This window comes from Barbus barbus, assembly GCF_936440315.1.
Source record: "Barbus barbus genome assembly, chromosome: 28".
Lineage (NCBI taxonomy): Eukaryota > Metazoa > Chordata > Actinopteri > Cypriniformes > Cyprinidae > Barbus > Barbus barbus.
In genome coordinates, this window is record NC_136756.1 from 5146049 (window position 1) to 5172140 (window position 26092).

The 26092-nt window shown below is 37.7% G+C and overlaps 3 protein-coding genes across 10 annotated transcripts in view; all 3 read right to left on the reverse strand.

The window, feature by feature from the left end:
* The window catches only part of LOC306848687 (cytosolic acyl coenzyme A thioester hydrolase-like), a 66287-nt gene extending 58094 nt beyond the window's left edge, over nt 1-8193 (reverse strand). For 2 of the 8 annotated variants that reach the window (XM_079383382.1, XM_079383381.1), the window contains exon 1: nt 6772-7162. In XM_079383382.1, the coding sequence (XP_079239508.1) occupies nt 6772-6872 (101 nt within the window). In that variant the 5' untranslated portion in view covers nt 6873-7162. Of the gene's footprint in view, nt 1-488; nt 635-4367; nt 4511-6771; nt 7167-7732 lie in introns of those variants that run through there. The other 6 variants (XM_079383386.1, XM_079383385.1, XM_079383384.1 and 3 more) reach the window with 6 other exon arrangements.
* A 938-nt stretch (nt 8194-9131) lies between these two features.
* Nucleotides 9132-10421, reverse strand: hes2.2 (hes family bHLH transcription factor 2, tandem duplicate 2). The gene is made up of 3 exons (XM_079382404.1): nt 10212-10421; nt 10022-10109; nt 9132-9917 (listed from the first exon to the last, which is right to left on the reverse strand). Exons 1-3 carry the CDS (start codon nt 10392-10394, stop codon nt 9595-9597), a joined length of 594 nt encoding a protein of 197 aa, XP_079238530.1. The 5' UTR covers nt 10395-10421; the 3' UTR covers nt 9132-9594.
* A 13889-nt stretch (nt 10422-24310) lies between these two features.
* On the reverse strand, nt 24311-25229 carry LOC306848075 (transcription factor HES-2-like; the record flags this gene model as incomplete). Its single annotated transcript, XM_079382403.1, has 4 exons — nt 24311-24627; nt 24738-24825; nt 24933-25028; nt 25137-25229. 4 exons carry the CDS (start codon nt 25227-25229, stop codon nt 24311-24313), a joined length of 594 nt encoding a protein of 197 aa, XP_079238529.1.
* Between the last annotated feature and the right edge of the window lie 863 nt (nt 25230-26092).

Genomic DNA, 26092 nt, shown 5'->3' on the forward strand with positions numbered 1-26092 from the left:
CAGATTCAACGCAGCTTTACAGTATTAAACAGGGAAATAGTGTGTAAAATAAATAATTATAATAATAAAATGTTACCATGTTTTGCTATACAATATGGACACAATAAATGCATTGTACCTATTTTTTTGAAGTAAGTACATGTAGTTGTAAAGGCCATCTAATATAAAGTGGCACCAAACTATACTCATTAATTTGACATGCATAGGTCACACTGACACAAGATCCATATAATGTCAGTTGACTATAAGAATTCTATGGAAGCAGAATAATGCCAATCGTTTTTGAAACATAAAGCATGCTGAATTCCACAAATCGAAAAAAAAGATGCATTGCAATTAACAGTGCTTGCATTTGAATGCCTTGTATTTCCGGGGCTTGCATTTTTAAGTCCTGAAATTTAACAGTTGTTTATTTAAACTGTGAATATTTCAATTCTAAATATTTCACACACATTTTCATAATTAAAAATTCAATAATTCATATTCACCTTACAGAATTCACTTCCAAAATATTCAGTCTGTTTAAAAATGCGATGTATAATATTCGACAGGCACATTTCGGTCATTTTATTTCACTTTCCGAATTCGCTGCCACAAATTCATCAGAAAATTCGGCGTTGCACATCCGGGACCCGCAGGAATAGCAGTAGAGCACCGATGCACGATCTCCAGCTGATGTCAGCCGCTCACCAGCAGGTGGCGCAATCGGCTGTTGATGAAGGCCATTCATTCACAAAAACTGATTTGCAGAAATGGAGCAAGCTCTAAGTAGAAGTTTTGATGATTTTTAATTCTTTATTTCGGTTGCTTAGTTTCTGTAGCTTTGTATCATGGCTTGTGTGACTGTGCTGTAATACTGGGTTTCCCGTCACACTCCAGGATTGCGTAACCGCCTCAGTGATATAACTAATACAGTGATACAAGATCTCAGAACACACTTTACTGATGATTATGCCAACTATATACAGGCAAGCAGATGAGGTCAGAAGAACGCAACGCGCTGCATTTCGTTGCTTTCCCTTACCACTGATCTATAGAGTCGACAGTCCTACAAATATAGCACTACCACGATTAGTTTTAACAGTAAGCAACCACTTTATATCAACATAAAAAAGGAGTTCAAAACCACCTAGGTGTATTGTTGCTGCAAATGTAAACCGGAGAAAGCATTGACGCGTTTTCGCACGTAAGGGGCCGTCTGACAATTCCACCGACTGGGTTAAAACGTCCAATGTATTTCAATTAAAATGACTTAACATTTAAAATAACACGCTTTCAAACTGTAAAGCTTGTATTGCTCATAGTGATTTACTACAGATGAGATTGTGCCAATACCACCCTTTTTATATATGTACAGTACACAATTATTTACATATAAAAAAAATCCCTGGAAAGATTTTTTTTTTTTTCTCATGTTCCAACAGCAGTACGTTGCTAGGTACAAAACTGACATACTACAGGTTAGATTTTGCCAATATCTCCCATATGGTATGAACAGTACACAAATATATATATTTTTTAAAACTACATAAGGGTTTTTCATGTTCCACAGGTTGTAGTGGGTTGACATTTTGCCAATATCTCCCTTACTGTATGTACAATTTACAATTATTTAAAACAAAAACAATCAGTAAGAACCCAAAAAAGGAATTGTTCATGTTCCAAAGGTTGTAGTATAAAATATCGATGTACTTTATTTACATTAAGCGAGGTATTAGCAAAATTTCACCTATAGTAAATCAGTCTAGTCACTAGGAGTGTACTACAAACTTTGGAGAAAAAAAAAAAAAGCTTTGTGAATTACAGTAATTTCTTAAGAATAATTATATACTGCATGTACAGCGAGGAAGATGTTGGCAAAATTTCAACTGTAGTAAGTCAGTCTGGTTACTAGTAACATACAACATTTGGAGCAGGAAAATTACATTTTGGTGAATTACTGTAATTTTTTCTTAAATATTTGTGTAGTGTACATACTTAGGGAAAGTATTGTCTAAGGTGAGATACTTGCAATATTTATTTAGTCAGTTTGAGTAAATTATTCATTTACTGTAAACATGTTTGAATAAATAATAATTTGAATAAATGATTGAAATTTAATAATTACATTTAAATTAAATAAATTACTTCGTTTTGTACTGTGAGATAAATGTGCAGACGGTCCCTGGCGAATATCAAACCTTAAACTACCGCGCTTGGTTTTCTGTGGGAGAAAAAAAGTTTGGTGAAACTTGTTGGTTGTGGGGCTTATATTCTAGGCTCATCTGCTTAAATGTACATAATATACAGTAACAAATTTGATTAATTAGATGCTGAATTTAATCATCACTGAGGCAACAAACCACATTAAGTTTTTTCTTTATGGGATATTAACCCGCGGTTTTGTTCAGTAGCTTGCGTTCATATCCTCATCTGTTTGCATGATCAGTAAGATCTGAGTTTGGTCTTTTAATAGGCTTGTTTGAGATGAGCAAAATCTGCATCACCATTGATCACCGCGAGATGCATGCCAGTTAGAAAAGTGTCCGAGTTTTTTTACTCGTATTTTTTTATTATTAAACATATAACATTCACAAGGGAAATAGTCAATAAATACATACACAGCCAGAATACAAAACAGTAAATACCTAAATAATAGTAATAACAAAAAAGAAATATAAAGAGAAAAACAAATAAATAAGTTACCATAAACACATTTTAAAATAAATAAATAAAACGTGTCGAGTTACTCCGCCTTGCTCTGATGTCATGCTGAAGTGACGACGAGGCGGCTGTCGGGTTGCTCTCCACCGACTGAGCTCTAAAGCATGATGGGAAACCACTGACTGAGACACAGCTCATTGTTCACACAACTGTGATGCTGCGTTCCTGCTAAATTGTTTTATTTATTTATCTGATTTCTTGTGATTGTGTATTTTAAATTATTCTTGAATATTCCCAAACACTATGACTCTGTGTGAGATGTGATTGTTATCATATTTCTATAAAAATTTGTATTAAAGTAGAAATGGATGATAAATACGCCTTTCTTTCGTATGGGATTAAATAGCAAGCACTTTGAGTGTCTTGTTCATCATATCTATACACATATAAAAACAACAGAACTGAAATGATATCACGTTTATCAGCAGCACAGCACATGAATAACGCGATATCCGTCTTTGATCGCAAACAAGCCTAATAATAGCTGTCATTGCTACGTGTTTTCTTTAGCCGATTTCTGAGGGAAACAGCGTGAAACCTTGCACGTTAGTTCATATTCCTCATCTGCTTCACTGTATATAGTTGGCATAATCATCAGTAAAGTGTTCTGAGATCTGAGGTCTTGTATCACTGTATTAGTTATATATCACTGAGGCGGTTACGCAATCCTGGAGTGTGACGGGGAACCCCAGTATTACAGCACAGCCACACAAGCCATGATACAAAGCTACAGAAGCTAAGCAACCGAAATAAAGAATTAAAAATCATCAAAACTTCTACTTAGAGCTTGCTCCATTTCTGCAAATCAGTTTTTGTGAATGAATGGCCTTCATCAACAGCCGATTGCGCCACCTGCTGGTGAGCGGCTGACATCAGCTGGAGATCATGCATCGGTGCTCTACTGCTATTCCTGCGGGTCCCGGATGTGCAACGCCGAATTTTCTGCCGAATTTTAACCACTGAATTTGTGGCAGCGAATTCGGAAAGTGAAATAAAATGACCGAAATGTGCCTGTCGAATATTATACATCGCATTTTTAAACAGATTGAATATTTTGGAAGTGAATTCTGTAAGGTGAATATGAATTATTGAATTTTTAATTATGAAAATGTGTGTGAAATATTTAGAATTGAAATATTCACAGTTTAAATAAACAACTATGTTAATTTTTTTTTCGATTTGTGGAATTCAGCATGCTTTATGTTTCAAAAACTATTGGCATTATTCTGCTTCCATAGAATTACTATAGCCAGTAATTATATTTATAATAGTTCACATCCTTAAATTCGATTGGCTGAGCGGCATTTCCAATTTTTTTGTTGTTTGTATCAATCATAAATCAAAACAACCACAAATAGACATGATGACACGACATTAGTTAACACAAAAACAGACGTGATAGCATACACAACCAGTTTGGTGAGAAATTTTGAACAGCCAAGTCATAACAAACTTTTCCTAAAACCACCATGAAACAACAAACTACTAATTCACTGAATTATTTTCTTGAGCATACAAATCAATATCAAACACAATGTTACAAACACGCAAATCTAATAGTTTGGAACAATATGAGGATGTGTGTCTATGAATGAAACGTATGAAATTATGTGTCTGTCTAAAAGAGTCGCCTATGATGACATGTGTTCGTTAGACAACTCTACCTGCTGAGTTCAAAATGAGACGCCATGACTCCTTAAAAGTGAGACGACAGAGACTTGAGAAGTTCCCAACACAACAGTGAGTGTCTCGGCGACAGTGACAGTCTTTCATTCATTTCCTCCATCACTGCACACGCATCACTTATGACATCACCCTCTAGTGTGAGTGTTTCACTGACTCAGACTCCGCCTACTTTCCTTTCAATTTTGCAGGACTTCAGTCGACTCTCAGAGCTAGCAATGACAGTATTCACAGTTTTGCCCTGAATATGTAAGGCTCTAGAACACACTAAAATGAACAAAACTAATAGTCTAAAATCTGTTACCCAAATGTGTTCAACTAAAATAGTTACAATTCTGTAAATAAAGTCATAATTCAAAGGGGGGAAAAAACTATCTGGCTTCAATTTCTTTAGGTAAAATAAGATTAAAGGGACAGTTCACCCAAAAAGGAAATTCTGTCATCATTTACTCGCCCCTCAACCTTTATGAATGTCTTTGTTCTGCCGAACACAAAGGAAGATATTTTATATAATAGGAAAAAAAAAATACTATGGAAGTCAATGGTGCCCCAGAACTGCTCTGTTTCCCACATTCTTCAGAATATCTTCCTCAGCAGAACAAAGACATTCATACAGGTTGAGGGGCGAGTAAATGATGACAGAATTTCCTTTTTGGGTGAACTATCCCTTTAAGTTGTGATTTTGTATCCCAATATGTTCTTGCCATGTAACAACAGTTACTAACCCTGAACCTACCCCATGTTACCTACCCCTAAGAAAGTACTGGTAACCTTATATTACCAGTACTTTCTTAGGTAGGTACACTGTAAGTACATGTGCACGTATGGTAAAATAAAGTGCAACCACAATATTTATTGTATTTATGTGAAAACCAACATCATAACATCAGATATACAGGGTTTTGTTTTTTTAAGTTACCACAAGATTGAGAAAGATAACTGTCAGATTTCTGTTATCTGACTGCATCCAACAGCGAGTTTATCATTAACAGGAAAAACAAGATCTCTCTCTACCTTCCCTTTTCATTACACTAAAACATTTACCTAAAACAAGTTTTCTGTATTAAAAGATGGCGGATAGGACTGTGCACTTTTGAATATTGAGAAATTAACAAAGTTTAAAAAGTACCAAGGCATCAAAGATCGAGTAATTCTTGATGTTGTGTCTCTATGATGTACTGTTAACTATATTCAACACATTGCATCAAAAAAGTGTTTTGTGTTTGCATCACTTAACTAAAATAGCTAAAAAGGGACACGTTATATAAAATATTAGAAGTAATTTGATACAAGGTGTTTAATCACTAATACTTTAAATGGCATCTTTCAAAAAACAAACCAAAAAAAACACAACAACAACAACAATCCTACCTAAGAATATGAGGATGAGGAATACATCTGATCTCTCTCAGAAACAAAACGCAAGTCTCAATAAAATAATGTAGCATATTGTCCTGTTTGCAGCGAGAAGGTAACGAAGTCACCCAATTTGTTAAGCACCAACAAAATGGATCTCGCCCCGTAAGCGATTCACCCTGGCTGCCAAGTAACCAAGTAAATTTGGTAACCTCTGAGTAAATTTGGTATCTGCGCAACAATAGCATGTGAATATAATGTGTAAGTGTGGTTACACTGCTTGGCTCCATTTGATACTAATAGTAATAATACTTGAGTATAATGAGGGAAAATGCCATACTGAACCATATAAAACATTAAAATAAATGCCACACACAATGATGAGGTTAAAAGATATATGCCTGTAATATTTGTTTATTGTTGAAAATGTGGTTTCTTACGAACACAAAGCAAAAAACAAAACTGAAGGCATTATAGGAACATTTATGCCAAATCAGTAGCCCTGGATGTCCAGGTCAGAGACAGGAAAATACAGTAAACGTGTGTTAATGCACCAGTATACTGAAATATGCATTTCAAGAAAAGTTCTCATATGGTTGAATCTAAGCTTATTACATATTTAATAAAAAATTAATAAATTAATAATAAAAAACACTTCTTATGAAGCATGTGCCATTGATGCAAAGCACTAACTGTTTACTCTCGCTTATAGTGATGGGTCAAAACTTGTCGAGATTAAGCCACAGTTACAATCCAAGAATGCACTCTTAAAGTCGAAAAGCTTTCTTTCAACATATAACCATGAAAAAGAGATTTAGTGATTTAACAGAGCTGACGACTGTCAGTTTACAAGAATGCAACCGGACAACTTTTTGAGTCGGATGGATGTGAATGTTAAAAATGCAAAGTTCCAATTAATCGTCTAGTCTAAATCTCTGTACAGCTGTAAACAACTATTAAAGTCTCTCATTGTTATTGTCACTGTCCATACCTATGCTGAAGCACAAAATTAGTGTTGTCACGTGATACCTGTTAATTTTCTCAGCGCTGATCAGGATGGACCAATCACAGTCGCTCGGTTTAGCAGCAGACCAAGTTATGTTGAAGAGATTACCATAGCGGATTTTCATTTGTAAATCAGGTACCAGCCACCGGAATAAACTCAATCAAACGACTGATTAGCATCAGAAAGTTTCCAGCAGATTAAAAACGGCCGAAGGACAGACCTCGATGTAGTATTCCGCGTTCTGGCCGCGCAGTTCTGTTTCCACAGATGGTGGAGGAGCTGGTTCTGTCTCAGCGCCATTATTAGCTAGTGACATGCAGGTTAGATCTGCAGATTTACGCGACAACTACAAACACAGACAAAAGTCTCACGAAAGGTGCACGTGGTTAACGCGATGGCGTAATTTGCGCGTATGCATGCAAGCACCAGAGGGCAGTCGCCGGAGCATCGAAAAACAAGAGCATTCTGCGCGAGCCAGCCTGTTTTAACATTTAATCCTGAAATAAAGCGATTAACAAATGAACGCAACAATCCATGCTAAGAAAACATCATGCACGACATTTCATTTTCTCTTTACTTTTTATTCACCCCGTTATCACAGGATCCGCTTCTCTAAACTATCATCATAACCGAATCTAACATATTTAAGCCTTGAATATATATAATTTATGTCCTGACGACCTTTATAACCTTGCGTTCCTGTCACTGCTCTGCATCTGCATCACTGTTGAGGTCATCACATACGACACACGTGTGACCGGGTGTGAAAACATGCCCCAGCATCCCAACCTCATTTTAAGTCATTTTAAACGAACAAAAGTAACATCTCCGTTCATTGTGAAACGCATTAGTGATGACCGGAAAGGATCTTATTCTATTTGTGGAGCAGGCTTCGGATTATAGGGCCGCTTCATATATCGCACGTGAACTAAGATCCATTCGTTGAGTCATTAAAAAGGTTAGCGCTTCATTAGAGAGTCTTACCTGCAGATCTGGATGGATGGTGTCTCTTGTGCATTAGAAATAGACATCGTGCTCTTGCGTCGAGGCTGGATCCGCCTGTCGTAATGAAATGAACTGAATCAGGCGGAGCTGCAGGTTTGGAGGGTAATCGATTGGCTAGACTACTTCAGTACTCTGGTAAAATGCGTGGTGAAAATCACACACCGATCCTGCTGTAGAGCATTGAAGAAAAGGCAGGGGCGTGAATAGGTTATCGATTGCAGATAGTTCACTTCCGTTTATTAACAGAAGTAGGTTACAGCCATAAACTGACCCTTCACTGTTTTTCTATAAAACTTTTTATTTAAAATAAAACAACAACAAAAGCCGTTTCTGCTTTGTAGACTTTATTCCTTAGGTTTGCTAAAATGTTAATCAATCGCTGAAATTGGTTACAAATGATCTACACACTTCACTCGTTTAATTCACGCTGTGACTGAACCACCGGAAGGTGTCAGCAGAGACCAGCTTTTCCTGCACCTTTCACATTAATAAAAAGGACGCTGTCAGTGATTATGTTTGCATTTATTTATTTGGCAGACGCTTTTTCCTCAACGTAGCCTACTGCATTCAATGTATTGCATTCATGGTTAAAAACATGGCTACTCTATAAACCATTGCAACCACAAATGAACCATGGGTTTGCTACACTAACCATAGTTTAACCATGCTATTTGTAGATATATATTATTTTATTTTATTGTGGTTTATTTATATGTGTGTGTGTGTGTGTACCTACTTAACCATATGTTAGGGACAAATTTGTACCCAAAAGTGAGGTAAACCTGACAAATCTCTAAAAACCTCCCTTTAGGGACGTCCTCATTTGTAAAACGGGTTTACAAATAAACTAAACCAAAGTTTTTTTGAAATTGTAAAAATACAGAAAGTCTCATGTGAGGCTAAGTTTAGGTGCAGGGCAATAGCACATACAGTTTGTACAGTATAAAACCCATTACGCATACGGGATGTCCCCATTTAGATAGCTAAGTAAACATGTGTGTGTGTCTGTATTTTATTCACATCTTATTTTTATTATCTGTGTTGTTGTTGTTTTCTCTGTGTACTGGAAGCTGTGACACTAAAACAAATTCCTTGTATGTGCAAACATACTTGGCAATAAAGCTCTTTCCGATTCTGATAAATTGTGGTTACCACACTTTTACTACAGTAAAACCATGGTTAATTTTCGTAAGGATGTGTGTGCACTGTGCCCTGTTATTATAGGCCTATAGAGCATCACCACGCCGCCACACATCTGCGCGCCCAAATCCATGTCATTGTTATATTTGATAGTAAGTCCGCGTTTCTCCATTGTGTTTGTGCGCACTGGCGCTGTTATTTTCATTTGTTCAGAGAGAATAATGAAAGGAAACTAGCTGGGTAGCCTACAACTTTTATTATAAAAAGTAGCATAGCACATAAGTGTATAAACATAAATGTAGCACAACACATTGTATAAACAGGGAAATAAAAATAAAAGTAGATATTTCAGTGAACAACAACACAGAGTGTTTACATTTAAGCATCTGCACCAATCCAGAATAATAAAGCATGAAGTGCAAATATTTTACAATTAACAACCCTTTCGGTTTACAAGAGCCACCGACGATTTAACCCGCAGAAGGGCATAAATCTAACCGCGTTATGTACAGGTTACGCGCAGGATCTTAATGCAAACTAAACGATTTGAACGGGTCTGTTCCATTACAATACGCTGGAAACCAAGTATATAATACTCACATGTGATTTGATGACACATATTCATCAAATTTAAAAGACTAGTTTGCAAATATATACAATTCTAAAAAGCTTGCATTTAAGGATCATAACAGCAGGTAGATCTACCAAGGCCTCCAGACTTTGGCGTCGGTGATCTGTGGCAGTGGCTGATGAGGTCGACTGGGAATCGCAGCGTTGCTTTTTTCCGGGGTTACGATTTTTGAGCTGCTAGATTTCAAATTCAGGAGTTTTTGTTGGATTTGTGTCATCATTTTGGAGCTCTGTGCACAGCAGTTCTGGCAGGCTGGGGTCTTGGGCATAATTGAATGCTGGATGAACTCGTTGATGCGATGGCGAGTTTCTGTGTCGAGTCCGGTTTGCGGTAGGCGCGCTGAAACGCGCTGGAGGCAAGCTGTATACCCCTCTTTAAAGCTATCAGCGCTATCTGTAAATAGAAATATATATACAACTTAGTTTGCTTAGACACTATTTTACATCAAACGACCATAATATGAGATAGAATAGAAAAGATATCCGAAGAATACTGACCTTTAGACGGACTGGATTGAGTATCAGTCAGGAATCTGACGGTCATCTCCAAAATATCAGCTTTCTCCAGTTTAGAGTAACGGCAATTCTGAAATGAAAAACAGGCAACGGTAAGAACAAACGTAAAACGCATGAGCACTTCATACAGACTATCCAAAAACAGCGTGTTTATTCTATGAAAAGGACTTACATCTTTGCCAGTGAGAGGGAGAATGAGCGCTTTTAATCGGTCGAGGCTCTCGTTGATGCGCGCTCGTCGTTTCTTTTCCAGTAAGGGTTTTAAAGTTCTTCTCAGTTCGTTTGCTTCTTTTCTCATGGCCACGGTGCGGGGCGCATAAGTCAGAGCAGATACAGCAGTGGCGTTAGGAGTCATGTTGAGCTTGCTGTGGGTAGAGGTCGTCTGTGCAGAGCTGAGGTTCCGCGCAGGGTTTATATTCCAGTCCGGCGCGTCATGGGAACGCCCCCACGCCTCAGACAACTCCTCTGCTCAAATAACTTCAGACTGACGAACAAAAGGACGCGTCTGTAGCATGTATAAATTATACTCCTCTCTAAATCAGTTTTTATAAACCAACATATTGTTTATATCCGATATATTTAATTTTTTGCTCATTCCTTCCTCCCTGATGGTTAATTTTGACAGTCAGTTTATACACTACTATAGTTCATCAATTGAATGCTTTTACACTACTATAGTTTATTTAGATGTATTATTTTACTAATTTGGCCAAACTTAACATATATTAATGCATATTGAATAGCCATTCTCCACATCTGCTTTTCACTACTGAACACGGTAAAAAAATAAGTCTGAAAACTGTGTTGGAACAATTTGCGTCTATTATTTTACGCTACACCATAACGTCAATACTTTTCTATTATTCTTTCAAATAAATGCTAGAGAAGAAAGCATGTTAATGAAAAGAAGAGGGATGCTGGTGACGCATTAAGGACACGGGATTGGGATCCATTTTAGGGCGGGATAAGTATTCATAATTTAAATTAAACAGACAGATTCCCAAGCCACGCCGTTTTAACCTAACATCTGTCTGTAAATTGTGAAGAACAATAGTTCTCTCTTTCTCTCTCTCTCTCTCTCTTATGATGACGTGTGTTTTACACCTGTACCTCTGGTGTTTATGGGGAGGGGTTGCGTGCACGCGTCCCCCAGCAGACCGACAAACTGCCATGCAAACCAATATGGGATCACTGCATTCAACAAACACTGTTTGAATGTATAGCGTTTGTGTTTACACATAGAATCCACATGAATTAGTTTGTTTTACATTATAGCGTAATGGGACGCGAGCTATGCAAAAACCCATGTAGTTTCGCGTATGTATGTCTGTTGTATGTTTGTGTTGAACTTTTGTTTAACTGCATGAAAACACAAAAGGACGTTTGAGCATTGATAGGTTGTCAAATATTTTCAGCTAGGGGTCCTCGGAGCCCCATGGGATCCACGCGTTCAGCACGCGTCATGGAGAGGTCTCCAGATGGCCTCTACCAACCCCCTTTTAATGATGCTGTAACTTGTGCCCCTCATCTTCCCTTAAGTTCCTAGTCTTTCGTTGTTTTTTAAAAACATTTTTTTGGCGTCGTTGACCCATCTGCAGGCGCCACGTCAATGGTTTTGAATTACAAATAGTCAAACAAAAGGGATTCAGTTATTTTACGCGCAGACGAGTCCCCGTCGCTTCCATATATTATTGAACGTCTTTGGTGAATATAAAAAGCACCATTAATATCCTGTTGTTTGAGACGCGTCTTGTTGCAGAATTTATAACAGATGTAGCAATGTTATGTAAATTAATGCAGAACGTGTGCAAAATAAACTAAAGACCAAAGGACTAACGCGGGAAGAAACCAGGAATGCAAAACGCGTCAACATATTTAAAATGTACACGTTTGTAAAATATTGATATGCAGTTCCCGTTGTGTATGCGTTTTTATTTTCACTATTGTTTTCTGAGCTTTACGCGAATGAGAAACTGAACACAAGGGAGCGTCAGAGTGCGATGTCGCTTTTGGTAATCAGTACGTGCCCTGCACGCGTCCCGTTCCCCATGGGTCCTTTATTTAGGGAGCGTGTCAGCCAGTGTTTCACTTAAGATGCGTTCAGTTACAACTCTTTTTGTTCCTTTTTGAATTTTAGCGTGGGTGCCCCATCTGTGCCTTCATAGCGTACACTCAAACAGAGACCTTTTGTCTAAACTCATCCCGGTACGTGGGAACAAAGTAGTTTCTAGGAGCAAATTCGAGTAAGATGAGCCCATAGCTAGATGCACAAAACGCTGCTCGAAAACCCTTTGAATTCGAGAGGGGGAGGTTACTAACGATATTTAGCATTTTACTTTTTTGTTAGTTGGTTTTGCTAGTCTACATAGAGATAATTGCTCACTGATCTTATTCCATTAACACTGACTGCTGGTTTTATATTGTAAATTATGCTTACTTATTAGAATTGGATTGTGGTCTGGTTGTGCTCTACTACATACTACATAGCCTAAATAAGCCGATTATTTTAACATTGTAACTTGTTGCATTAAAAAAAGCCAATGAAAAAAAAACATTTTTCAAATATATGTTTTTATTTAGAAGAAGTATCTTGGTTTACATGTGCAGTACTATTTCATGGGCTTTTTTGATAAACATATCTTTACATTTGTTAGGCTTAGTATGCCTTCCATTATTATCAAGGGTGCACATGAAATCTGATATGCAACATCTTACACACTTCATGAAAATGTGTATAAATAGTACGCCACATAAAAACGAAAACTCGTGGTATTGAGATGCAAAAATGGACTTTGGCGTGCATATGATACGCATCTACCCCACAACAGCCTACTCTTTATACGCATTTTCATGAGATCGGGTTGTTATTACCCAATCTCATCCTTTCTACTACAATAAGAAAAACAAAATACAGCATGTGTGAGAAACTGTATTTGAAGTTGTTGGTTTTTTCCCCCCGCTATGATTAAGGAGACAAATATTAACAATAATAATAATAATTCATTACATTTATATAGCGCTTTTCTGCTTTTCTAAGCACTCAAAGCGCTCCACATTGTGAGGGGGGTGTCTCCTCGACATATCAACCATATGCATAATATTGGAAAATTATTTGCTAATTTCTGTTCTTTACCCTACTACAACATTATGGTTTGACGCTCTACTTAACTGATTTCTTGTAAACCTTGTCTTTTCTCCTCTTTTTGACAGAATTGTTTCCCACTCAAAGTAAGGTGATGTCAGCTGCAAAATATAAAAAGTGTAACCTTGAGTTGCATATACATTGAAATATTATTTGCAAATAGCAGAAAACTAATGACAGGAGCTGACTGGGTCACTATAACAAAACAGCAAAGATCACAAGAATATATTATAATAATATATCATTACAATACTAAAGTGCCATTAAAAGCATGGTTCACCCGAAAATTATATCATCCTTTACTGACCCTGGAGTTGTTTTAACTTGTAGGCTATGAATTTCGTTCCATTGCTGAGCACAAAATAAGACATTGTGAAGAATGTGGGTAACCAAACAGCTGAACTGATGGTCCCCCTTGACTTCCATAGTATTTTTCCATACTATAATTAAAGAGCACAGGAATAAGAAGCATAAGAAGGTGTTTATATTAGTGAAAGAGTTTATATTATATGTATATTATGCTTCTTAATCTATATTAATGTACAGTGCCCTCCACTAATATTGGCACCCTTGGTAAATATGAGCAAAGGCGGCTGAGAAAATAAATCTGCATAGTTTATCCTTTTTATCTTTCATTCAAGAAATTCACTAAATTTTATCATTGAAGTAAAACAAGAGAAAGTGGAGAGGAAGTCTCATAATACATGTTTTTATCTAGTTCACGTTGGCCCTAATTATTTGCACCCAATTATTGCAAAGTCCTTTTCCCAAGATAACAGCTCTGAGTTTTCTCCTATAATGCCTGAAGAGTTTGGAGAACACCTGATAAGAGATCAGAGATCATTCCTTCATACAGAATCTCTCCAGATCCTTCAGATTCACAGCTTCTCCTCTTCAGTTCACCTCACTCATTTTCTACAGGGTTCAGGTCGGAACTGAGACGGCCATGGCAGAAGCTTCATTTTGTGCTCAGGTGATTTTAATGTTTGTTTTGGATCATTGTCCTGATGGAAGATCCAAGCCATTATACGATTTCTAACAGAGGCAGTCAGGTTTAGATAGGATAAAACAATGCAGATTTATTTTCATAGCCACCTTTGCTCATATTTACCAAGGGTGCCAATATTAGTGGAGGACACTGTATATTATTACATTGTACATTTCAAAGGACTTTATATGAGCCTATATTTTCAATAATGCCATTTACTAATCAAATGCTTTTATCAACATAAATGGTGATAGGGAATGTTTTTTTTTTTAATAAACCAGCCAATCCTTGCTTAACCTGTGGTCAAAACTAATTTAGTGTTTTTCTGGTACAACCAGATTTTATTTCTATATTCAGCAAGTTCACTCTTGAATTATTCACTTCATTTTCCACCTGAATTCTCTGTCTGCTTCAACTTTATTTTCTTTTGTGTATAAGCTACACATGTAACAGCAGGTTTGACATTATCAATGCCTTATACCATTTTAGAAAATTATAATCTTATAGACCTTCAGTTTAGTTTTAGTTTTGTTTTTGGTAACACTGGATTAGGGAACCCTATTCTTTATTAACTAGTTGCTTATTAGCATGCATATTTGTACTTTTCATCTGGGCAGCTGATGACTGTTCCTTTGGCATGGCCATTTGCCTGTCATTTTCCTAAACAATACGCCATTAGATAAAACATAGGCAATATCTTTCAATTCCAACATGGCGACTCTAGGAGCCTGTGGCAGGGACTTAGAACCATCACGGACTATAAAACACCACCCTCCAGATCGGGGAATGCGGACGCTTCTCTGGCTGACGAGCTGAACACTTTTTATGCTCGCTTCGAGGCTGCAGCTAATCACGCTAACGGCGCTAGCAGTGCTAACTGCATGCACGCTGAGGAAGCCGGTGAGGACAACGTATTCACCATCACGGAGCATGACGTGAGGAGGGCATTCAGGAGAGTGAACATCAGGAAGGCAGCAGGACCAGATGGCATCACAGGTCGGGTTCTGAAGGCCTGCGCTGACCAGCTAGCACCGGTGTTCACCGAGATCTTCAACCTCTCCCTGGAACAGTCCATAGTCCCCTCATGCTTTAAGCAGTCCACCATTGTTCCTGTCCCCAAGAAACAGGAAGCCTGTCCCCGCAGCCCACCTGCCTAAACGACTATCGCCCTGTAGCCCTCACATCAGTGGTGATGAAGTGCTTTGAGAGACTGGTCAGAGACTTCATCATTGCATCACTACCAGACACACTGGATCCACTACAGTTTGCATACAGGCATAACCGCTCCACGGAGGATGCCATCTCACACCTCCTCCACACCACAACAAGTCACCTGGACTGCAGAAAAGGGAATTATGTAAAAATGCTGTTTGTGGACTACAGTTCAGCGTTTAACACCATAATTCCCTCCACACTCACCTCCAAGTTGGAGGTCCTTGGTCTCAGCACATCCTTGTGCCAATGGATCTCCAGCTTCCTGAAGGACAGACAGCAAGCAGTACGGATGGGTAAACACACCTCATCCTCCATCACCCTAAGCACTGGAGCCCCTCAAGGTTGTGTTCTGAGCCCCCTGCTGTACTCACTGTACACTTATGACTGTGTGGCCACTTCCAACTCCACCACCATCATCAAGTTTGCTGATGACACTGTTGTGTTGGGCCTGATCTCAGACAACGACGAGACGGCTTACATACAGGAGATTAAGAACCTGGAGAGTTGGTGCCAGGTGAATAGTCTACACCTGAACATCAGCAAAACTAAGGAGCTGATAGTGGACTTCAGTACGAAGCAGGAGCGGTCATACCAGCCGATCACGATCAGCGGGACTCCAGTGGAGAGAGTGGACAGCTTCAGATACCTGGGTGTTCACATCACGCAGGACTTGACTTGGTCCTGTCATACCAGCACCCTGGTGAAGAAGGCCAGGCAGCGTCTGTACCATCTGAGACGCTTAAGGGACTTTAGACTTCCCTCTCGGGTGCTTAAGACTTTTTACACCTGCACCATCGAGAGCGTCCTGACGGGCAGCATCACTTCCTGGTTCGGGAACTGCACTATGCAGGACAGACGAGCCCTCCAGAGGGTGGTGCGTTCAGCGGAACGTACCATTCACACCGAGCTCCCTGACCTGCAGGAGATCTACAGCAAGCGGTGCCTGACCAGGGCCAGGAAGATAGTGAAGGACCTCAGCCATCCCAACAATGGACTCTTTTCTCTGCTGCGTTCAGGGAGACGCTTCCGCTCCATGAAGGCGAACACAGAGAGAATGAGGAGGAGCTTCTTCCCGCAGGCCATTCGGAGTCTTAACCTCTCTCCACTCTAATCACATCACCCCACACTTCCACTTTGCACATTTTTCAAGTACAATCTGCACTAATTTGTAGAAGGTTACGTAAGGATAAATGAGTGGGACTTACATACCATTTGTCTTTGTCTTTAGTATTCCTTTTACTCACTATACACTTTACTGCACAGCACACGGACACTTTATCACTGACATACACTTTACTTTTTATAGAATCTATATAGAATCATATTCTATTTTTTATTCCTCATATCTATTTTTATTCTCATATCTATTTGTTATTTTATTTTATTGCTAGTTTATTTCTGAATATATGTTTACTGTACTTTTTCTATTTGTATTTTTGTAAACTTGAGGTTTTTCTTAATTTTGTTGGACAATTTGTTGGACAGTCGTACAATACATTTCACTACATGTCGTACTACGTATGTATATGTATGTGACAAATAAAATTTGAATTTGAATTTGAATTTGAATTTTTCTCTGTTCACATGGAGCACTGACATACATGAGCCTTTGTCGTAGTTTAACATATAGCAATTAATGGTGCTATAAACCCTAAAATAAAAATATAAAATAATTATAAATGTTAAGCATACATAAGACTAAGTGTATAAGAGTAAGTGTATACACAGTGTGTCAGTGACCTTCATGGCCCTAGGCAGAGTTAGCCTTTATATGTCTCATCAGGAGAGCAGAAAATAAATAAGAACAAAGTTCAAACTTACAGTATAACCCTTTTTCTATAAAATGCAACATTAGATTATATAATAATTCAGATGAATTATTTCAAAACAAATACATATTTATTCTCCAGAGGCCCTGACATGGCTCAGACCCTCTCAGTCACCGCTCAGCATGAATAAATTATGATGTAATTTTCATTTTTCATAGGCCGATTTAAGTGTTTTCTGGTTTTGAAATGTGCACTGTGTTTTTGTAAGTTACCTTGTTTAAATAAAAGAGCATCTATAAAAGGCCATGAATGTAATGATGTAAATGTAGCTATAATGCCCAATAATTACTCATTGTTTGCAATTCATGGACTGTGTTGGCACTCTGTTCCTCCAATTACTTAAAAAACAATTAATAGTGATTGTTCCTTATTATTAGATATAAGAAGGAAACTAAAAGATTAGTGCGCTTACAAGACTTGTAGATATATTGTATATACAGTCATGGCCAAAAATATTGGCACCCTTGGTAAATATGACCAAAGAAGGCTGTGAAAATTAATCTGTATTGTTAATCCTTTTGATTTTTATTAAAAAAAATCACAAAAATCTAACCTTTCATTGGATAATAAGAATTTAAAATGGGGGGGGGGGGGGTATCATTTTTTTTTTCTCAAATACACGTTGGACACAATTATTGCCACCCCTCGTAATTCTTATGAGTAAAATATCTCTGAAGTATATTCCCGTTCATATTCACAATTTTGAGCACTCCAGGGTGATTATGAACAGCCATGGTTTCCTGTTTCACAGAAATATAAATAGGAGGGAAACCAAAGCCCAAATTCCCTTAATCATCCATCACAATGAGAAAAAGAATATATTTCTGATGTGCAGCAAAAGATAATTGAGCTTCACAAATTAGTGAAGTGGCTTTAAGACAAGAGCTAGAGCAGTGAAAATCCCCATTTCCACCATCAGGGCAATAATTAAGAATTTCCAATCAACAGAAAATGTTATGAAACTGCCTGAAAGAGGACGTGTGTCTATATTGTCCTAATGCACGGTGAGGAGGAGCGTTTGAGTGGCTAAAGACTCTCCAAGGACCACAGCTGAAGAATTGCAGAAAGTCTCAAGGTCAGAAAACCTTTTAAAAAAAAAAAAGTCAAACAGCACCTACATCCCCACATGTTGTTAGGGAGAGTTTCAATGTTAATGTTAATCCCGTGGCAGAAACAGAGAAACGCAGGTACGCAGGAGCTAAACAATTTAGGGCCTTATAGGCAAGTAATAATATTTTGTAAATTATACGGAACTGAATAGGTAGCCAGTGCAGAGACTGTAAAATTGGGGTAATATGATCATATTTTCTTGACCTGGTAAGAACTCTAGCCGCAGCATTTTGGACTATCTGTAGCTTGTTTATTGAAGATGCAGGACAACCAGCTAGCAGTGCATTACAATAGTCCAGTCTAGAGGTCATGAATGCATGAACTAGCTTTTCTGCATCAGAAACAGGTAGCATGTTTCGAAGCTTGGCAATGTTTCTAAGATGGAAGAATGCTGTTTTTGTAACATGGGAAATATGATTTTCAAAGGACAAGTTGCTGTCCAATATAACACCCAGATTTTTGACTTTAGAGGACGTGACAGTACATCCATCTAGTTGCAAATTGTAATCCAAGAGATTCTGTGTACTGTTTTTTGGTCCAATAAGTAATATCTCTGTCTTATCTGAATTTAATAGGAGGAAATTATTGGTCATGCAATCTTTTACATTTTTTACACAATCGATTAGTTTAGCTAGTTTAGAAGTTTCATCTGGTCTTGTTGAGAAATATAGTTGAGTATCATCAGCATAGCAATGAAAACTAATCCCGTATTTTCTAATAATATTACCAAGAGGCAACATGTATATCGAAAATATCAGAGGACCTAGGACAGATCCTTGTGGTACTCCATACTTTACTGGTGATAATTGAGATGACTCCCCATTTAAATGAACAAAGTGGTAGCGATCAGACAGGTAGGATCTAAACCATCTTAAAGCCTGCCCTTGAATACCAATATATTTTTGTAATCGATCTATGAGTATATTATGGTCTATAGTGTCAAACGCAGCACTAAGATCAAGTAATACTAGCAATGAGGTGCAGCCTTGGTCTGAAGCAAGAAGCAAGTCATTTGTAATTTGAACAAGTGCAGTTTCTGTACTATGGTGAGGCCTGAAACCTGACTGAAATTCTTCATAGAGATCATTTTTTTGCAAGAAGGAGCACAATTGAGCAGACACAACTTTTTCAAAAACTTTTGACATAAACGCAAGATTTGAAATGGGTCTGTAATTTGCCAGTTCATTTGAATCTAGTTGTGGTTTCTTAATAAGAGGCTTAATAACCGCCAGCTTGAATGGTTGTGACCTAAAGATAACGATGAGTTAATAATATTGAGATGTGGTTCTTCTGCTACAGGTAACAACTCTTTCAGTAGTTTAGTGGGTAGAGGATCTAATAAACACGTTGTTGGTTTAGATGCACTGATAAGTTTATTTAGCTCTTCCTGTCCTATAGTTGTAAAGCACTGCAGTTTTTCTTTGGGTGCGATGAATGAAGCTGAAATACTAGACGCAGTAGAATCTACATTTGTTATTGTATTTCTGATGTTATCTATTTTATCAGTAAAGAAATTCATAAAGTCATTACTATTAAACTGTGAGGGAATATTTAGATCGGGTGGTGTCTGTTTGTTTGTTAATCTAGCCACTGTGCTAATTAAAAACTTGGATTATTTTGGTTATTATCTATGAGTTTGCGGATATGCTCTCCCCTGGCAGCTTTTAGAGCCTGTCTATAGCTGGACATACTGTTTTTCCACGCAATTCTAAAAACTTCCAATTTAGTTTTTCTGCATTTGCGCTCAAGATTACGAGTTTCTTTCTTGAGAGAATGGGTATAACTGTTGTACCATGGCACAGTACGTTTTTCCTCTGTATAGTAATTTGATATAAATTTTGAATATAATTATATTATAGAATTTTATTTATGTCATTTAAAGCTTTAACTAGTTTCTTATTAGCATGCCTATCAACATATTGGCTGTTTATTAGTACTTGTAAAGTATTTATTCTACATGACTCTATTCTGCATCCCTAATCCTACCTAAAACCTAAATTTAACAACTACCTTACTTACTATTAATAAGTAGCAAATTAGGTGTTTATTGAGGTAAAAGTCATAGTTAATAGTTTGTTAATAGAGAGAATTGGACCTTAAAATAAAGTGTGACCGCTTTATCATTCCACAATTTGAATCTGAAGATAAATTCACCCATATTTCAACAGTGCATTTTGGATCTTTAGTCTGACAGTTTCAAGCTTTTGCTTGGATTTAGCTTCTTTGTCCACGTTTCTGCCCAAAGATGATCAGGAGTCATAATGGACACATTTATGTTACAGCCTGAGCATGAAATGGTAAACATACTCAGCCTTTGTGAGCTTGTTGATGCTGTGCACGTCAAACAATTTCCAGTATGAATTGTTTTGAATATGTGTTTCTCATAACAGTGAGTTGGGAGATTTTGAAATAAATACAGCACCAGTTCTTCAGAATTCATGAAAATAGTCAAATTGAAACCAAAAGGAGTCCAATCTATGAAAAGGCAGAGCTGAATGTTGTTTGCTTCTCTATATTCCCTCACGCTGCATGCCAGATGGCTTGTATATATTTTTTGAAAGGGCTGACCATATGTTGAAGATTTGTTTCTGTTTTTCCAAGCCTGAAATTGCTTCATGGTACCAATTTCAGGAACAAGTTCAATTTGCCAAGAGACAGAATATTCATTTTAAAAAGTGTTTTTCCCTGTTAATACATAATGTCATGACATTTAGTATTTCTTTATTTAGTTCATCATATCATGCAGTTACTTCTTTGTGTATAAAGGGATGATGAATCATCTGTCTGAATGATTAATTACTGCTTTGATTCTTTGAGTCTTAACCCTGTTAACTCTTAAGAGTTAACTGTTACGTATTAGTTTGAATCATTGTTAATGAAAGGTTCTCAGTAAGTACACTCTGCCAGTCTGGTATACTTGTCTGTTTTCTGTATAAAGAAACCCTGGAAACTGTGTGAACCAGTGGTTTCACCGTCATACTATTATGTATTACAGTTTTTTCAACTGCTTACACAGTTTTTCAAAACTTTGCCTCTTTTTTCAAGACTTTACTCACAAATCCAAGAATTGCACACACATCTCTTGCAAAATGAAGCACTGCATTCAAAAGATCACAAACACATCTCAAAAGCAAACATTTGCAAACACCTTTGCCATAATATTAATTCCTGTTAGATTTTGTGTTACATGGAGAATTGTGTGTTGGGTTTTGCAAAAAGTGCTTTATGAAATAAAGAGACCAATAGTGTATGGTTTCGCAGATTTGGTGTGTGGTTCTGCTGTTTGAGTGTCAGCTTTCAGAAATTGTGTGACAAGTGAAGATTTTGTGTGTAAGCAGTTGAAAAAAAAAACTGTAAGACAATGGTTAATGTTGTGGTGTTTTAAATTCACTGTGCGATCTCTATGTATTCTCTTAAAAGTTTTCAGTAGTCATTTGACATCAATTCAAGTTTCATTGTATAAACTCTGAAAAACAAAAAATCCCCCAATTGCTTACTCTTCTTCTGCAGACACGCATTTCATACAGATGTATACAAACTGTGCATGTTTTTGAGTATTGGGTGGTTGTGAGATGTAGCTTGTATTAAAATCAACCTCCCTCCTTGCTTTTGACATGTTGCTGTGTGGGACAAGACCTCCTTACCAAAATTGTCTAAACTCTGAACTCATTGTTCTCTATTCTCTTAGCTTCGCTCAACCCAAGCATTTCAATGAGCAAACCCAACCCCCTCTCTCAAGAGGACCAGCAGCTACTCACCAAAACCTATATGCAACAATAAAAACCCCAGGCCTTTATTTCCTCTTTAAATATTTCCTCTGTGACCTAGTTTTCCCTCATGTTTGATTGTGTCATTTAGTTCAGGTGTGTGTCATTAATTATCTTCATTAGCTTCTGTACTTATAGTCCAGTCTGTTCCGTTAGTTTTCGTCTGGTATCGAATGTCTGATGTTGCTGTATGTGATGTGCTACGTGTGTCTCCTGTCTGTCTTTGTGGATTTACCCTCATGTGGATTATATTAAATACTGTTTGAATTCAACTCTTTCTTCGTGCGCTCCTCATTCCACAATAGCGTGACAACAAGCTGCATGATTTGTTATATCAGTCTTGTGGGAGCAGAGTGGGTTGAGTTATACACCATATGCTTAATAGTTAGGCAGTTATTCAAATCCCTAAGTATGATCAACAATAATTATGATGCTTGGCCAAGCTCTAATTACAGTCATGCAATCAATATGCTGGAGTTCTTGTTAGAACACAAAGTGAGTCTGAGTAGTAGTGAGTGCTGATTCTCAGATGTGCATAACTGTGACAATTAATGGATCTTCACCAGGGTCTTCATCATTTTTTTAAATGATTTGAACAAACCCCTGACACTATGAATTAAACTGCCTTGTTCCACACCATTTGGGCTAGTAGGATTACAGACATGGCTGAAATCATACAGCTCATTGAAGAGAAGTATCTTACTATTTAGTTTTATTTTATTTGTTTATTATTTCTTTTAGCTAATATGGTTATGATTTGTGGACAACAATAGACCTGAAAAAGCCACATAGACTTACAAAGAAGGCACCAACACCCTGCTGGGGGGAGCATCAGCAAGTCTACAGTATATGCTGGTTTGCTGATGCTTGCTGTTGCTGGCCAGATTGGTCTGGTAACTGGTTTGTTGGTTTGGGAGACCAGCTTAAACGACCGTCAAACCACAGTTGTATAACCAGCTTTGGGTGGTTTTCACAAAGAATTATGTTAAACACATTATAAACACATTACTGGGCTTGATATCTTGTTGAACAACGTTCAATGTGGATGAGCTATAAAAAGCGGTTGCATGGCTTTTGCTGCGCCTGCACACAATTATTTTATTTATCAACAGATTTTATGGTCAATAATTTATTATCTTTACAATTTCCAGAGCAGTGTTCAGCGGTTCCTATATCAGCGATGTATGGTCATTCCTTTATAAATGTGTTATGTCAAACATTGGCAACATAGCGATTCATTTGATAGAAACAGCTTCTATTCCGCTTTTATGAAACAGATTTGAAGTTAAACAAGTGGTATCTTTGGCGACCCTTATTTCTCGCGCAATACACCAAGCTGAGGGAGCTTTGCGCGTGCCTCTGTCAATAAGAAACTGTTCCTTTGTTCCTCACTGTTCCTAAAGATGCTAACGTTCCTTTGATAGAAATAGCTACGATTCCACTTAATGTTTCATGAAACAGACTTAACACTATCTTTGGCGACCCTTGTTTCCCGCGCAAAAGACTGAGGGAGCTGTAAGTGATGCTAAAGTGAAGATCATTTCTATGGTCTCTCAGGAGACCTCTTACAATAACAGATGCTAAATGGGAAATTGTTGCTGTTGTTTCTCAGTTTTCTTATCCAGATCAATCAGTACATATGTGTGCCTAATAGTTTTCTATTTATGTGTTCTTTTTTTGTTTGTCATTTCTGTAGTTTTTTTTTCCGTCTACAACTTCCAGCTGCTTTATTCCTCTAGTGAGAAATCTGAAAAACCATTTCCAACAAATAAACAAACAAGATTTCAAGAATTTCAAAGCAAAATGGTTTTATTCTTCTGTTGATTCACAATAACATTTTGTGATTATGCTTCCTTCAGGGACATTAAATTTGCCATTAATTATTAACACACAGTGTTTACGATTTCTTTGCACAGACCAAATGAAATAAAGTCAATTGTGCAAACCTCAGAAATACATTTTAACCCTTGGGGTTTACAAGTTTGTTGATTACAACCCATAGTATTTAAACCCCCAGCGAGGATTGCATAATGTTATGTTCATAGAAGGCAACATGATCTGTGCTCGTTGGCTTTCTTCATTTACAAAGCCGCAACATTTCCTTAAATACCTTACATCTCCGTCTCAGGCTTTACATTTGAACTAAAACCTACTATGACAAATAAATAATATGCAAAGTTAATTATAAACAATCCCTGAAGACTTCTGTTGCGTGTTTGGTCACCACGGTCTCCACATGTCCACAGCTGCCTGTGGCACAGGCTGAGGTTGCCTGGGAGCGGACGCGGTACCGATGGAGTGGTTCTCCGTTGAACAGCTGCTGTTTCTCAAGCTCGCAAGTCTATGGTGCATTTGTGAAATCATTCTGGAGTTCTGAGCACAGCAGTTCTGGCAGGAGGACGTCGCAGACACCATCGAGTGTCGGATGAACTCGTTGACGCGCTGACGGGTTTCTGTTTCGAGGTTAGATTGCGGCAGCATTGCAGAGATGCGCTGCAAGCAGACTTTATATCCCTCTTTGCAGCTGTCTGTTTGACCTTTGGAGAGAGAGAGACAAATATTAAATACATTTGGACCAATTAAAATAAATACAGTTGCCAATTAGACTCTGAAAATGGTGAAAACCAAAGTAAATGAAAGCACTCACCTTTAGCTGATGAGGAAGGCAGATCTCTGAGGAACCGCACGGTCATTTCGAGAATGTCAGCTTTCTCCAGCTTTGAATAGCGTGAAGCCTACAAATCGAAAGTGATTCGACACATTACGGTATTGTTCAGACACTAACATAGTCTATGTTTGAATGTAAGTAATGTATGACCATGCAAGTGCCAAAGATACTTACGTCTTTGCCGACCAGAGGGAGTATAAGTGTTTTTAAGTGATTGAGGCTCTCGTTAATGCGTGCCCGTCTTCTTTTTTCCATCAATGGCTTGAGAGTCTGGAAAAAGACAGAAATCGGTTAACGTGAGTGTGAGTTTATAGACACCACAAGCACAACCGTTAAAATGTTTCAGGGGTGTTCAAAGGAACCCAGAATCATCCTCACCTTTCTCAATTCGTGTGCCTCTTTTCTCTGAGCCACAGTCATTCGAGAACCGAATGAGTGGGAATGAGCTTCGCTAATAATGTTTGGAGTCATGATTTGATCGGGTGGTGTCTCTAGATGTGCTCTTGAGAGAGGAGCAGAGAGTTTTGTGGTCAGGGTGTGTGAGAGGGGTCTTTTATAGGGGTCTTTGGCGTGGAGGGAGGGCTTCTATTCTATTGTGTCTTCGGTTGGACGCAGAGGGGGATGCCAAAGGGAGAAGATCTGATCTGACTGTCCCAAAAGTTACCATCTGTTGATTGATGTCAGCATCATCCAAAACCACTGGTATGCGCATGTGACTGATGATTATTTCTATTGTCTGGTAGACCTCCACATGTGTTTTATAAACTCTATAGGCCTACATATACATATAGGTATACATATATACACAATAAAATGTGGAAATTAAAGCACAATAATTTACAAAATACAAGTTCATTTCTATTTCGCAATTTGGTTTAATGTTTATTGCTAAATAAACTATTATTTGCTAAAAGGCATTTAAAGTTGTGGGTTACTTTAACTTGTCTTTGTTTTATTACAATTTGTGCTTTAAAATATTTTGTTTCACTATGAAACCCGCCTAATATTGGAAATCTAGTAAGTAATACAGAGCATGATGACCGCGCGATAATTAACCAAGCCACGCTTTAGTGTCAACAGCTGCTTACATTGGGACCATGTTCGATATAGCCGACTTTCTTATTACTCCAAAACCATACCTTGGAAAATTATGTAGACTGTATTTAAGTTCATATTAAGCAGGAGTGGGAAGGGTTGGAATACAACATAATTTAAAAAAAACAAATCACCAATATATAAAGGATAAGGTTAGAGATGAAAATAAAAATGTTAGAAATAAGGTTGTATTTATACAAAGGAGGTTAAACCGCTTTTGCATGTTTCTTTTCCTAAAC